General features: G+C 40.6%; 1 protein-coding gene and 1 long non-coding RNA gene across 17 annotated transcripts in view; one reads left to right on the forward strand and one right to left on the reverse strand.

The window, feature by feature from the left end:
- The window catches only part of LOC111248715 (uncharacterized), a 31,176-nt gene that overhangs the window by 1,734 nt on the left and 16,955 nt on the right, over positions 1-12,487 (reverse strand). The window contains exons 1-3 of one of the 11 annotated variants that reach the window (XR_015327048.1): positions 6,187-6,201; positions 6,012-6,025; positions 4,255-4,685 (exon numbers count right to left, since the gene is read on the reverse strand). This is a non-coding gene — a long non-coding RNA (uncharacterized LOC111248715). The other 10 variants (XR_015327050.1, XR_015327046.1, XR_015327049.1 and 7 more) reach the window with 10 other exon arrangements.
- Positions 6,448-12,487, forward strand: part of LOC111249052 (NFX1-type zinc finger-containing protein 1-like) — a 30,786-nt gene continuing 24,746 nt past the window's right edge. For 2 of the 6 annotated variants that reach the window (XM_086988018.1, XM_086988020.1), the window contains exons 1-2: positions 6,450-7,254; positions 8,291-10,680. In XM_086988018.1, the coding sequence (XP_086844144.1) occupies positions 10,595-10,680 (86 nt within the window). In that variant the 5' untranslated portion in view covers positions 6,450-7,254; positions 8,291-10,594. Of the gene's footprint in view, positions 7,255-8,290; positions 10,681-12,487 lie in introns of all 6 variants that reach the window. The other 4 variants (XM_086988016.1, XM_086988019.1, XM_086988017.1 and 1 more) reach the window with 4 other exon arrangements.

The following is a 12,487-nucleotide window of genomic DNA, read 5'->3' on the forward strand; positions in this document are numbered from 1 at the left end:
GTACTCATGAACCGATTAATTTGCTTAATATATATAATACAAATAATCACGGTTGTTAGATGAGGGCAAATCACATGAGTGCACGTCAAGGTGGAATTACGACTAAAAGTATGAAAGATTAGAACATATTAGCAGTCATATGATGTGACAGCTTATCCCATAGGTCCCATAAGGACAAAAAATAGGCTTTTCATACGATCACCAAATGACCCTTTTTTCGATTTAGTCGAGGTTATTCATGCTGCTGAACTCTAAATTGTGAATATAGCGGATCAATAGCCGAAAGCTTTATTAATTGCTACATACATAATTACCCGTACATTAATTGCTATATAATCTTCGAAATATCCTGTAGTGCACCATAGGCATTGTTAGGAGTTAAAATAGATTTTCTATAAAAAGTTATTTAACCTTTTTCGTTTTGAGAAGGCTTAACTTAAATTTCAGACTTTGGTAATAGCTCGGTAGAAAAGAGTGGTAGATAGAAGTGAAAACGACAGTTCCTCGAAAATTCGGCCCAGTTAAGGTAACATTTAAGCAATTACATGTGGACAGGGCTTGAATAGAACGAATAGACAACCAAATGACGCATGTTAAAAAGGCGTTTTTGCCTTTCTATTGCTGTATTGTGACATACATTGGCCCTGTTTCATACACGATCATCAAGTGTGGAACAGCTTTACAATGTAAATAAAGCGGTTTCTAACAAGTGACTATGCGATAACGTTTTACCTTTGAGCAAGCGCCGCTTCTACTCAGTTCCAGAAATTAGTAATGCGGGCTGCACAAAATGGTGGCTTTAATTCCATCACCAGTCTGGCGCGTAGGTGTGTGTGTCTCTGGAACATTTATGCACTCAGCTCAAAGCGGAGCAACGGGTTAGGACTTGGCATTGCCAAATCTACGCCAAAAAGAGTAGCGGGTTAAAAGTGAATCGTGTATCTAAATTTCAAATGTCTAGTTAACCCTTAATGCGAACTTTCACATTGCTCGTTCTATTATAACTAAATCAGTAAACGTAAGATTATTATTTAATGCTATGAACCTAACGATAGTTCATAATTTGAACACATTATTTTCGAGGTAGCATTTGCGCGGTTCCTAGGTCCATCGATGGTAGACATCCACGATGATGGTGATGATCAGACAGATTCTAATACATTTGCATTTTCCTTCTTGCTCTTGTCCACGTTTCTATTGCATACATACGTTTTTCTTGTATCATCATTTCCCTAGCCTTGCGTTGAATAGCTGATGCTACGACAGACGCGAGAAGACCTGATTCAACAAAGCTACACCTATTTACTTCTATTGTATTATTATTTTATCTGGTTCACACGATACAGTTCGTATATCTGGGACTCAGAGCGTTCATTGCAATTGCCGTAAACCGTATCTCTTATCGAGTACGTAAATAAATAATCGCATTGAGTTTCACATCCGAAACCTCTGTGAGGCTCGCGTTGTGCGTCAAACGGTCGAATTAACTGAGCGATTATAATAGAGGCCAGTTATCGAGTAAGAGATCGATCGGTATCGACTCAAGCAAGCCTGCTGAAGGACAGAACACATGTTCTGTCAACCAGCCAGTTATTCCACCTGCAGGCAACTGGTATTAAACAGTTGTTCTAAGCAATCCTACTGGGCTATAAGTTACGTAATCATATTGGCCAGTTATCCGAGGTGACATGCTGAAGGCAAGGCATCAGTACTGTACACCGCTATACTGCAGTATCTGTCCTTCTGACGAAGACATTCGCTTACTTCTGGCCCCGAAAATGTGCGTTACGAATAGACGATGATCATCTATTTCATCATGCCCTTGCTGTGCCATAGAACCTTTAAGTATAATGTTCTGCCACACGCACAGACAAGATATGCTAGAACGGTTCCTGTATATTAGCTCAGCGGTCAATAAGATTGCACCTTACCTTACCACCACTTACTCATATCACTTCAAAATATATAGGATGTTATAGAGGTGTGATTAGTGCTAATAAATCACGCTTTCATTTGTCAATGGCACGTTGAGGTTAGCCAAAATATGCTTTGCTTACTGTGTACATCTGTTGAACGGTTGTGATGCTTGGCAAGTCGGTTTTCTTTGTTACACGGAAAGCAAACCTTAAACTCACGGTGGCTAGTTCGATCAAACTCGAGCCGCGAGGTTGAACTCACGGACCGCTTGGTAAAGGAGAGGGTCAAAAGTAGGGAAATGGTAAGCTAAGCGAGGACACCCGGCCATGATACAAGCACATAGACGAACCGACCTTCTCACAGGTCCTGTGTTTTCGAATAGGAGAATCCAGTGAAAGCGTGAAAAACCCAAATGCTACAAAAATGTTATGTCTTGATGCCGCGCTGTCTGTCCAGTGTGGTGCGGACTATCGAACAGTACGTATATATTCAAATTAATACTGAATGCACTAGTGTCCCAGTCAAATACGATCCAGCGTACCGCAAACGCCGTACTTTCCGATTGCTAGTGTAAAAGGTAGACAATAATGTAGTAATTAAAAATGAACGCAACTACGATCCTCGAATAACGTTCTTAGCCCCTTTCTTGTAACCAATCCTAATATCGAACTTTTTAGATTAATTCCTCATAGCCAGATCATATAGCAGCGGCCGCCGCAGCTGTTGGCGTTGTTATGATGAGTCGGGATACGAAAGCCATCTGCAGCGAATAATAATCCGGCCACTGTAGTGGTCCTATAAATATTTGGTTTTGTGCCGGCTGCACAATCGCTGCTAATAGCGGAGGCAAATAGTGTTGGGAACTTAGCAGCCGTCACGGCCGCCGCAGCTGTTGGCGTTGTTATGATGAGTCGGGATACGAAAGCCATCCGCAGCGAATAATAATCCGGCCACTGTAGTGGTTCTATAAATATTTGGTTTTTGTGCCGGTTGTACAATCGCTGCCAATAGCAGAGGCAAATAATGTTGGGGGAACTTAGCAGCCGGCACGGCTATGTGCCATGCGTAGTTTCGCATTATAGTACGAATAACCCAATACATATATAGTGCCGTGTATACGCTCGCAAAACTATGCTTCTTACATTATCTGAGACTAACCTAAAACAACTTGGGTTTATGATTGGTCTAGATGACGGTTTACATGTTTGTAACTGTATCTTTTTTGACAATTGCACATGTTTACTCTATGAACTATAATGAACGTTTCCTATTGATAGACAGCTTGGTGCATTTGCAGTTCTGAATGAGACCGTGGCTAAAATAGTATTGCTTCTAATTTTTCCATTGTTTATTTCGGACATGCGATGGTGACTTCGTGAATCTTTGATAACAGTTTGCTTAGGATAGGTAAACGGCTTAAAACTTTGAGCTGGACTATGGAACTTTATAATTTACTTGACCACGCCGGTTTCAAAACAGTGGGTGTTATCGAGACGTGTCCGTTAGGAAAAACCTTTGGCTACAGATATCCGTCAAGCCTACATGCAGAATCTGCTTTCCGTTAAAGCGTGATTACAGGATTATATAAACGTAGAACAGACAAATTGACTTCGCAGCTCGTTCAACGTTAGAATGTCAGGTATAGATAACGTAGTTAATTCCAACACGTGTGAACCGTCTAAATAGCTATGTATAGGCGGGCTATTTATATGAGAACATATGTTAAGCTCAGCAAAGGTATCCTCAGAGGATACCTGATAAGGGTTCGTTGGAATGGGCGGATTGCATTGTTTCCGTATAAATTCATTTTCTACATGACATTACGCGTTTATTGAGTGTATACTTATATACATCTCTATTCGGTTCATTGATGTTGGGCGATTTTTTTGCAGTGGACGAACTTTTCGGGAGCACCGTTGCCCCAATTTTACGTGCAGTGCTTAATCTTAATTCGTAGTCGTTCCGCAGTACGGTTATTCTATGATACGATAGTCTCCGAACAATATTGATGGTCAGATCAGGCTAAGCAAAACAGGAAACTGGATGGCCACGTGTAACTGATATTTCGCTTGGGCACTATCGCCACTTCAAACGATTATCAGTGCCTAAACAAATGTCGATAATAATTAACATGGATGATAGGAGACACCAACTATCGTTACAGACTAAAATAATCACAGAGTCACACATAATACGCTCTTCTACATAAAATAGGATTTTATCTATCGCTGTATACACAGCTAAACCTGTATACTTTTTGCCCATACGCACCGAAACATGGCAAACGTACTTAAGCGATTATAGATTATTTGTTGTGTATAGTCTAGATAAGCTCACCGTTGTCGTGCACAGTCTCTGCCTGTGTGTGGCAATCCCGATAATATGCAAGATGTGCCCCGTTGTCGAACACGAACACCCTCCCCGTAGTCCTGTTGACGTTGCTTTTTTTGGAAGGTTAAATTTCACAAGCTGGGACGTGTGTGGTAGCTGTACTTGGGTGTGAAAAACTGGCCTACGGGCGACGCGTAATACAGAATATGGGAGAAATTTCCGCAGTTGCAATTTCCTCTATACACTCTCCGATATGTGGTCTGTGACGTCTGGACACCTGGTCATCACTCACTTAAGAGGTCCATATTTGTCACTTCGCTGTAAGCTGGTGCGGTAAGAGCGGAACAAAGGCCAGCGCGTAAGAAACGAGTTTGCAACTATGGTGATTAGAGATCTCGTCGTCGCTGTACACAAATTGAACTTGAAGAGCAGGCCGCCTGTGGGATAATGGGGCAGGGGAAGTAGGCGGCATGAGAGCCGGGACAGTGACGTTAATATGAGGCCGATATACTGCCGCCAAGAGAGGAAAGGAGGGTGCCCAGCTTAACAATAGATGGGAGTCACAATAGGAAAACCAAGTCCCTGGCTGGCGTCTAGCGACAGACCCGATGATAGCGACTAAGTCAGGGGTACGGCGTCACGCTTGTCTGGAGTAGTAAGAGAACCGTGCCAAATAATAACAGAGCTATGATAAGGCGGTGCGGCGACTGGTACTACGGCCACCAAACATGTGTTGCGCTCGAATAGATATCGCTACTTTCCGACGCGAAAGCAAACAGTAAGCGGGGAGGAGGACATGGAACGCTTCGATGGAATCAAAAGAGGCATGCGTCAACAAACGAAATGAGTCATTCGCCATTGCATACGGATAGATATAATGCGCAAGTGTAGAGTCAGCAATTACGTTCAGTTGCTGGGGAGGACCATTAATAGTGAGCAGACAATGTTGCAGCGGTTAAATACGGCGAACAACCAGTAATATTTCGTGCTAAGGGACAAGAGCAGACGAAATATATTGTTTTAAACAGTATTAATAGCATTAATAGAAAAAGAAGCGTCGATAGTTGCTGTATAAGTTAGTAAATTCGATATAGCCATTATACACGTACGCAATGTTCGTGTCAGCTATCGACTACAGCAAGAAACTTACGTCCAGTTCAACATTACCAATTCAGTTCGGTTCATAGTACGACGCATCGGTACTCTTACGGACAAAACCTAGGCAAGCCAGGCGCTGCTGCTGCATTCACCAGCTAAGCTTTTGAAGTAGGTATTATAATCAAAACAGAAAAATGGAGTCCTCGAAAGGTTCATTTAGTTGAGATTTTGCGGGTAGTTTGTGGTACATTTCGTTCAGTTCTGCCTCAAAATAGGTTTTAATAAAGCAATGTTAACTGCCTACTCCAGCCATTATTTTCCTGCGTAAATCAATGAAAAATTTACAACGTGTCCTTTTGGGTTAGGCGCATGCCCCTGTCGCGTTCTTATCGTTTTGGAAACACGAACGATTTGAAGTAATCTATCTACTACGTATGATAACATCGACTATAAGACAAATGCTTTGATTCAAAAAGTAGCGGAGCACGTTCAGCTTCTTTGAGTTGTATCAAACGCTAATTTTTCGAATAGTGGCGCCATATCTGTTAGTATAAAACATAAAATTAATGAAATTGGCGGAGACTTTATTCAGCCCTTTTTAAACAGTGCCGCTGTGTATAATATGATAAACGTGTGCCTATTGCATAAATAAACTTAGGAAATACTTCGATTGATCCGTCTGAAAAGACAGGTACAATAACAACATCAAAACTTATAACGACACTGCGCTATCCCACGGTGCGATGCTGCCGCCGCCACACTTTTCTTTACTAAAAAATCTACACGATAATTAATAAGTAAGTACAGAACTACTTGACTAACTCGCACTTTTTCTGTTACCTGCACTGCAGAGTGTGACGCACAACTGCTTTTGTGTTAGTAGAACCGGGATTTCTTAATTTTTTATCTTTGCTGTTGCTGGTTAAGACCAGCAGCAGCAGCAGCAGCAGCAGCAGCAGCAGCAGCAGCAGCAGCGGAAATGACTGTATCACGTGAGTTGCGCTCGCACGACTACAGACGCTTACGTTATGTAAACGAAGGTACCCTTTCTCCCTAAACTATCTAGATAGGCTTACTGCTGCCGCCGCCGCTGCCGTGCGTTATTACGTGGCTTATTCTCGCAGTGGCCCTATATCGTACGGCTGATAATGAGTGAAAGGGGAGAAGCTGTCCGCTGCATGCTAAACGCCGTGCAGCGCGTATAACCACAAACGGATATGTGCTTACATGACGCAAAGACGGTGTTTGTTAGCCAGTAGCTAACGAGAAAAGGCAGTCGATTTTATTTTGACCGAAGCTTTTGTTAACGATAGGTAAGTATTGCAATACGGGCGCTATGCTCTCTATGGATAAGTCGACAGTTAATTTCGTTCCTGGATACAATTTATGATTTGTAAAAGCTTGCGAATTAGGAGATGGCAAGATTGGGAGTTATTTTGCCTTAATAATGATCGTTTATCTGTTGTCTTGAATTTTAGTCCCATCTAGTTAGTGGAGATCTTATAGCAATGGCACATTTAGTTGTAAAAAAAAAAAACAATTTCAAGAATAAAATCATTAGATAATGGGTTTTCTTTGCTTGGTTCAGCAATTTTTCATTTCGTTACTGCTGCTGTCGTCCTGTTAGATCTGACAACAAGAGCAACCAGTTTCTTACAGCTGACTTTCGGCAAGTGATCAGCAACGTTGAAGATTTTAAATTACAATTATGTTTTTGTTTTGCTAAATATCGTACATGTGTATTCCTTTGCTTTACTCAAAAATAGAAAATAGGCGTAAGGATATTTACAGCAAGTTTAAATAGTGACCGTTGAGGCCTTGCGGGGGAAACCAGTGCGGTCTGTCTGAACTGAGTCGAAAGTTGTGCCGGGCTGAAAAATTCGTATCGAGAATTCGGATCGGATAAAGGTGCGTATTTGCGTTTACCTCTTGTATATACATGATAGACAGAAGATGCAAGATGGCGGCGTTTATGGCACATTTGGTTAGACTGAACCCGTTTTGCATGCGTCAAGGATAAAATCATGAGGCAGGTGCATTCTTCTATATGCTAACTAGAACGAATTGGACATATTCATAATATTAGGGTAACTGTGTCGCTCAAACCCATAGCCGATAAAGCCAGGAGAAAGGCGGATAGAGAGATCACTTACTGTGAGTGGCATGCTTTGAAGGCATCTTCTAATTGCATCTGATATATACTATTGACTTTTGGTAGCAACGAAGCTCGATGTGACCTTCCCTTGTTCAGATATAGATTCCACCGAAATAGCAATTTTGCGCTATACTAGCAACAAATATATATAGCTTAATAAGGAAATCTTAAGACTAAAATTACACCGGACCATTATCATTAGCGCTACCTACTTGTATCTAACATCAACATCGAGTGACCAAGTCACTGGCAAATAGTTTTGTAATTTCGATGGGTTGTCAACATGAGTTGTCAATTAGAAACTCTGAGCCGCGCCAGTGGCTTCATTGGTTATTCGTGTTGTGGCCAGCAATTAGTCCTGCTAAGGATATATGATCATTGACTGCTCTCACGAGCTAAAACTTTGTAAATGGGAACGGTTGACAACAAAATGGCTCAAACTGGAACAGCTGGCCATATCAACAAGGTTTAGAACTGCATTAGTTTTACTTAATGCCGCTGGTCTCGCTAGACGGCGTGGCCAACTCCAGGTCGTGACGTGGGAAGCTTAAATGGATCTTTATAATGTAGACAAGAGGCCTTTTGGTGTTCGCCGTTACCGACGGGTTAATTCTATCACTCAAAAAGAGTCGGCTATTGACCGCTTTTTTAGGGCTGTAAGTAAATTGAGTCGACCTTTGGCTGACTTGTAAAGTTCATTCAATTCCGTTTTCGGGACCTCAGCACGTTTTTTTTAAAATTATTTTATCTATTCTTTTTTTTTCCTTTTTCTTCTTTATAAATATTTAGATATGATGTATCAATTCTGTTTCCGGAAAGTTACTAGGATTCAAGGATTTTAGGCTCTCACATAGCATTAGCTTGCTGCCTCAACATGACGCGGTGTGCGCGACGTTGTCGTGACATGCCTTTGATTTCTCCGGGACGTACGTGAATCGAGTTGGCTTGCAGCTAATAGAGTCAGCTAACCTACTGACTCCATTCCTGGGTCGTTGTCGAGACCTAAAGATCGACCAAAATCAGGGGGATGTGCTTGGGGCGAGTCTACCTTCCACTGAATGAACGTCGCTGTTACCAAGTCGGCCAGCCCACTACGGCGTCACCAGTTTTCACAGTCAATATTTTTTCAGGTTCTCAAATTTTTTTAGTAAGGCATATTAACGTACGATGCAAATAATAAAGATTGATTTTGTTTCCGAAACGTCTTCAACAGCTTAAGGTTTTTTTTCTTTTCCATATAGTAGATTGTTGTACAGATTAGTGAATGAGGATGCAAATGTGATACTTTGATATTTTTTATTAATGGACTGATGAGACGGCACTAAAGCTTACCAATTTGTTTAAAACATTTTTCGAATATATGTTTTTCTTAATATTTGCAGTTTTCCTCTGAAAGTAGGTTAGGTATTTTGCATAAGGACTAGAATTACGCTTTGCTATTTTCGTTTATTTTTATTTTAAATATGTTAGAAAATTATGTCAGAATGCATTCTCACCTTCCATTCTCACATTGATTAAACAAACATACCGTGTTTTTTATTATTTGTTCATATAATATCAATTAAGATTCATGTACTAATCTAAGTATGGAAGGAAGATACATTGCTTGTTCACTCAGTTGTCGACATCTACCCATTGACGTGAAGGAAAAGTGCAAAGAACACTTCCATAGGAAAAATCGAAGAGATTTTTTTCCATATTGAAACATTTGGAAAAAGGTGTTCAATACGAGTCAACATGTCCGTCACGCTAGCCGTTACAACTTCCCAATGAATCTTAGAAGCGTAGTCAAACAAATACTTAAGGGTGGTTCGAAACACATTTTCATCACGATTAGCACTCGCAAGAAAGTAGATCCCATATCCGGTTTTTCTTCTATTTACTTTTCATGCACTGTATTTTAAATCAGCCCGTTGGCATATCTTCCACCGAACATTTCGGCATTTCTCGTCAAATATAAATTGACGATAATCTATGTAAAGGTTTTTCTTAGCTTATTTTCTTCTTACAGAATGGCTAACACATATCAGATTAACTCTTTTACATTTCGCAGAGTAAAATATTCATTTTCGTTGCTATAAAGATGTGTGAATCCTTTTAGACTCAGGTCGTTGCAAAGAAAACCTCTCTACATAGAGTACCATCTTGAGTTTTTCTAGAAATCAATAGCAAGGTAGGCATCCTGTATAGTATTTCGATCGGCCTTGTCCGATGAACCGACCTATCCTACATGAATTTCAACAGAGCTTCATTAACGTTCGCTAGAAGACGACTACATTCGATTTTTCACCGCAAACTATCAAATTTCGTATGTGCGTATAATTTGACGCAGTCCGTTGAAATCTATCGATTGATGCGAGAAAAATCTCTTACATGGAACATCACTTATACTTCGACTCAGCTAGATGCCCCCCCTTACATAGACCTCTGTACGTATATATTCAGCTGTTATTCTGAGCGGGAAAAAAATTTCAAGAAGCCTGCTGAACTGTAGTCAATCTAAGCTTCTATAATCTATTGACAGACGTGTATGAAACATGCCGAACTGAAACACTCGAAAAAAATTTACAAAACGTGGAGAAAAAAGGATTAAGCTTAGAAAAAAAACTATTGTATATATTTTCCATGTAAAAAAAAAAACTCGTATTTTATACATGTGTACTCCGAAAGTAGACGTAACGATCAATTGTAGGCTGGAATCGAATCAAAATTCGAATTTTACCGCTGCCGAATGAAGTACACGGTAAATCCGTTCAACAGCTCGATCATATTACGTAATTTACCACAGTTAACGAGTGTTCCTTTGAGTAGGACGCTGAACCAGAGGACGGGCTTGTTTATATCACCGATTGACAGCCATATTCTAACCCTTTTTGAAAACTTCGCTATCGTTGGTGCATTAGTGCACACTTGTCAACTACTGTGAGCGGCGAGGGCAATCTAGATGCCCGACGCTTATCCGTCCTGTTGACGCACGCTATTACTTTGAAACAGTATTACAAAAAACGATTACGGTGTGTTTGTTAGAGTTCGTAGTCGTCGTTCATTGTCTGCTTGATTATAATCGTCAATCTCAATTTTAGTAACTCATCTATGAGTATTGCGTTACATTGTTATATAGCGAAACTGCAGTTGCACTTCGACGTACTCGCCACGAAGTTCACTCCACGGGCTGTACGGTGAGTGTGAAACTTCTCGACTGAAACTCGTTCGTTTTTTATTGTAAACGTTTCAATCTGTCAGAAGTTTTTGATAGTACGAATCAGAAGAGGCGTATTGATTTGTTAACTGGATCGACGATTCTTTCCGCTAACTGATCGGCAAGAATCAACCGAAGGTCATTAATGAAGCCCCACTTCAGATTAGAGTTGAGTCATCAGGCCAATGCTACTTAGGAATGTTATTTTGGGACTTCTCTCTGTTCTTCCTATGAAATCATAATATTTCTAGTCAACGTCAAGTAGACTATCCTTCGTAGAAAAAGAGGAACAAAGTTATATTACTTGAATAGTAAATGTATACAATTACGAGTCATGCTATTGTTTATCTCATTTAGGCCGAGGCCATCGGTTAGATCTATCATGAACTGAACCTACCGGAATAACATACTTATCTCCGCTTGTGATTCGGCCGAGATAATCGATGACAAAACAGTCTGTTTTTCGTGTTACGTCATACACTTGACCCGTAAGATCTTCCTTTGAACTGGTGTCTCTCAGCGCACAATGATGCGTCTACGCTCGAATTCGGGCTAGCAGCGTCCCTAACGACCGCAGGCAAACACGCTAGCAATCCACCTGTGCTATCTTAGTGAATATCGTTTGGCGGATTTAGCTTTGCGATTCAGTGTTGCATGGCTTTCCGGTGACTTGTATCGTACGCTGACGATGAGATTACATTGGAAACCCTTTTAAATGTCTACAACGCTGGCGATATAAGGCTGTAAAAACACAAATCATGCGAATCGGACCTGAATGATTACATGTTCTAGAACATAGTAGATGCGGAATATGGCCATTATGTTGCACAGAATTCCACCTACTATAGATACAGATACGTTTGTTTGATTTAACCGAAGGCTTGTTGTGATAATGTGCTTAAAGCGACCACAGATGCAAGAGCGATAAAGTTCAACGTGTCGTTTAGAAGGTTAATTTAACTCATTATAAACTAATAGTCATCTTAATTGTTTTTCCAACAACATTCAATGTACCTAGTAGTCACAACAGTTGCATACCAGAGCAAAATATGGAGCAATCATATTGAATGTGGGAATTACGAGGAGGCGAAGCCAGGAAGACTTGGCTTCATACTAAGCACATTAAGCAAATACATACACATGAGGCGTGGTGTTTGCGAGCGGGGACTACACATTAAACTGTTGAAAATAAACTGAGGGTCTGCGTGTCGTTTCTAAGTGATGCTGCCCGAATCGAAAAGCAGTTAACCGGGTCATTCCAAATGCCGAGACTTCCTTAAAATTGGAAAAAATACCCTACCTTGCAAGCATGATGCATTGTTTCAATAAAGCCCTATAGTAGACATTATATAAATACGAAAAAGCGGCATATTCAAAAAGCCGTATCGCTTAGTAGTTCATTACAGTGCAGAGTGAAGACTCTTAATCTTCCGTTTGGTATCATTTTGAAGCGATGAATCGTTACAGATTAGCAGCGTGTCCAGAAATCCTTGTGCTATTTGAGAATAGCTCAAGCCTTATCACATAACGTGCAGTATTGTGACAGATACGACTGGGCCGGGATTAGCTAAATAGATCATATTATACCTTTGTTGATTCCATCAAACTTTTTCGTATCTTCCACAGGGGGTCATTACGTACATTTCCTTATCTCGATATCCATTCCCGCAAATTAAATATTGTGATAGCCATAGTATCCGACCTGAGAATGGCAAATCAAGTTATCTACTACGCCCTATGTTCAACCTACCATGTCATGAATCAGCAATGTGCGTTACTGACTAGGT

The sequence above is a fragment of the Varroa destructor genome, unplaced genomic scaffold (genome assembly GCF_002443255.2).
Source record: "Varroa destructor unplaced genomic scaffold, Vdes_3.0 BEIS01000004.1, whole genome shotgun sequence".
In the NCBI taxonomy this organism is placed as follows: Eukaryota; Metazoa; Arthropoda; class Arachnida; order Mesostigmata; family Varroidae; genus Varroa; species Varroa destructor.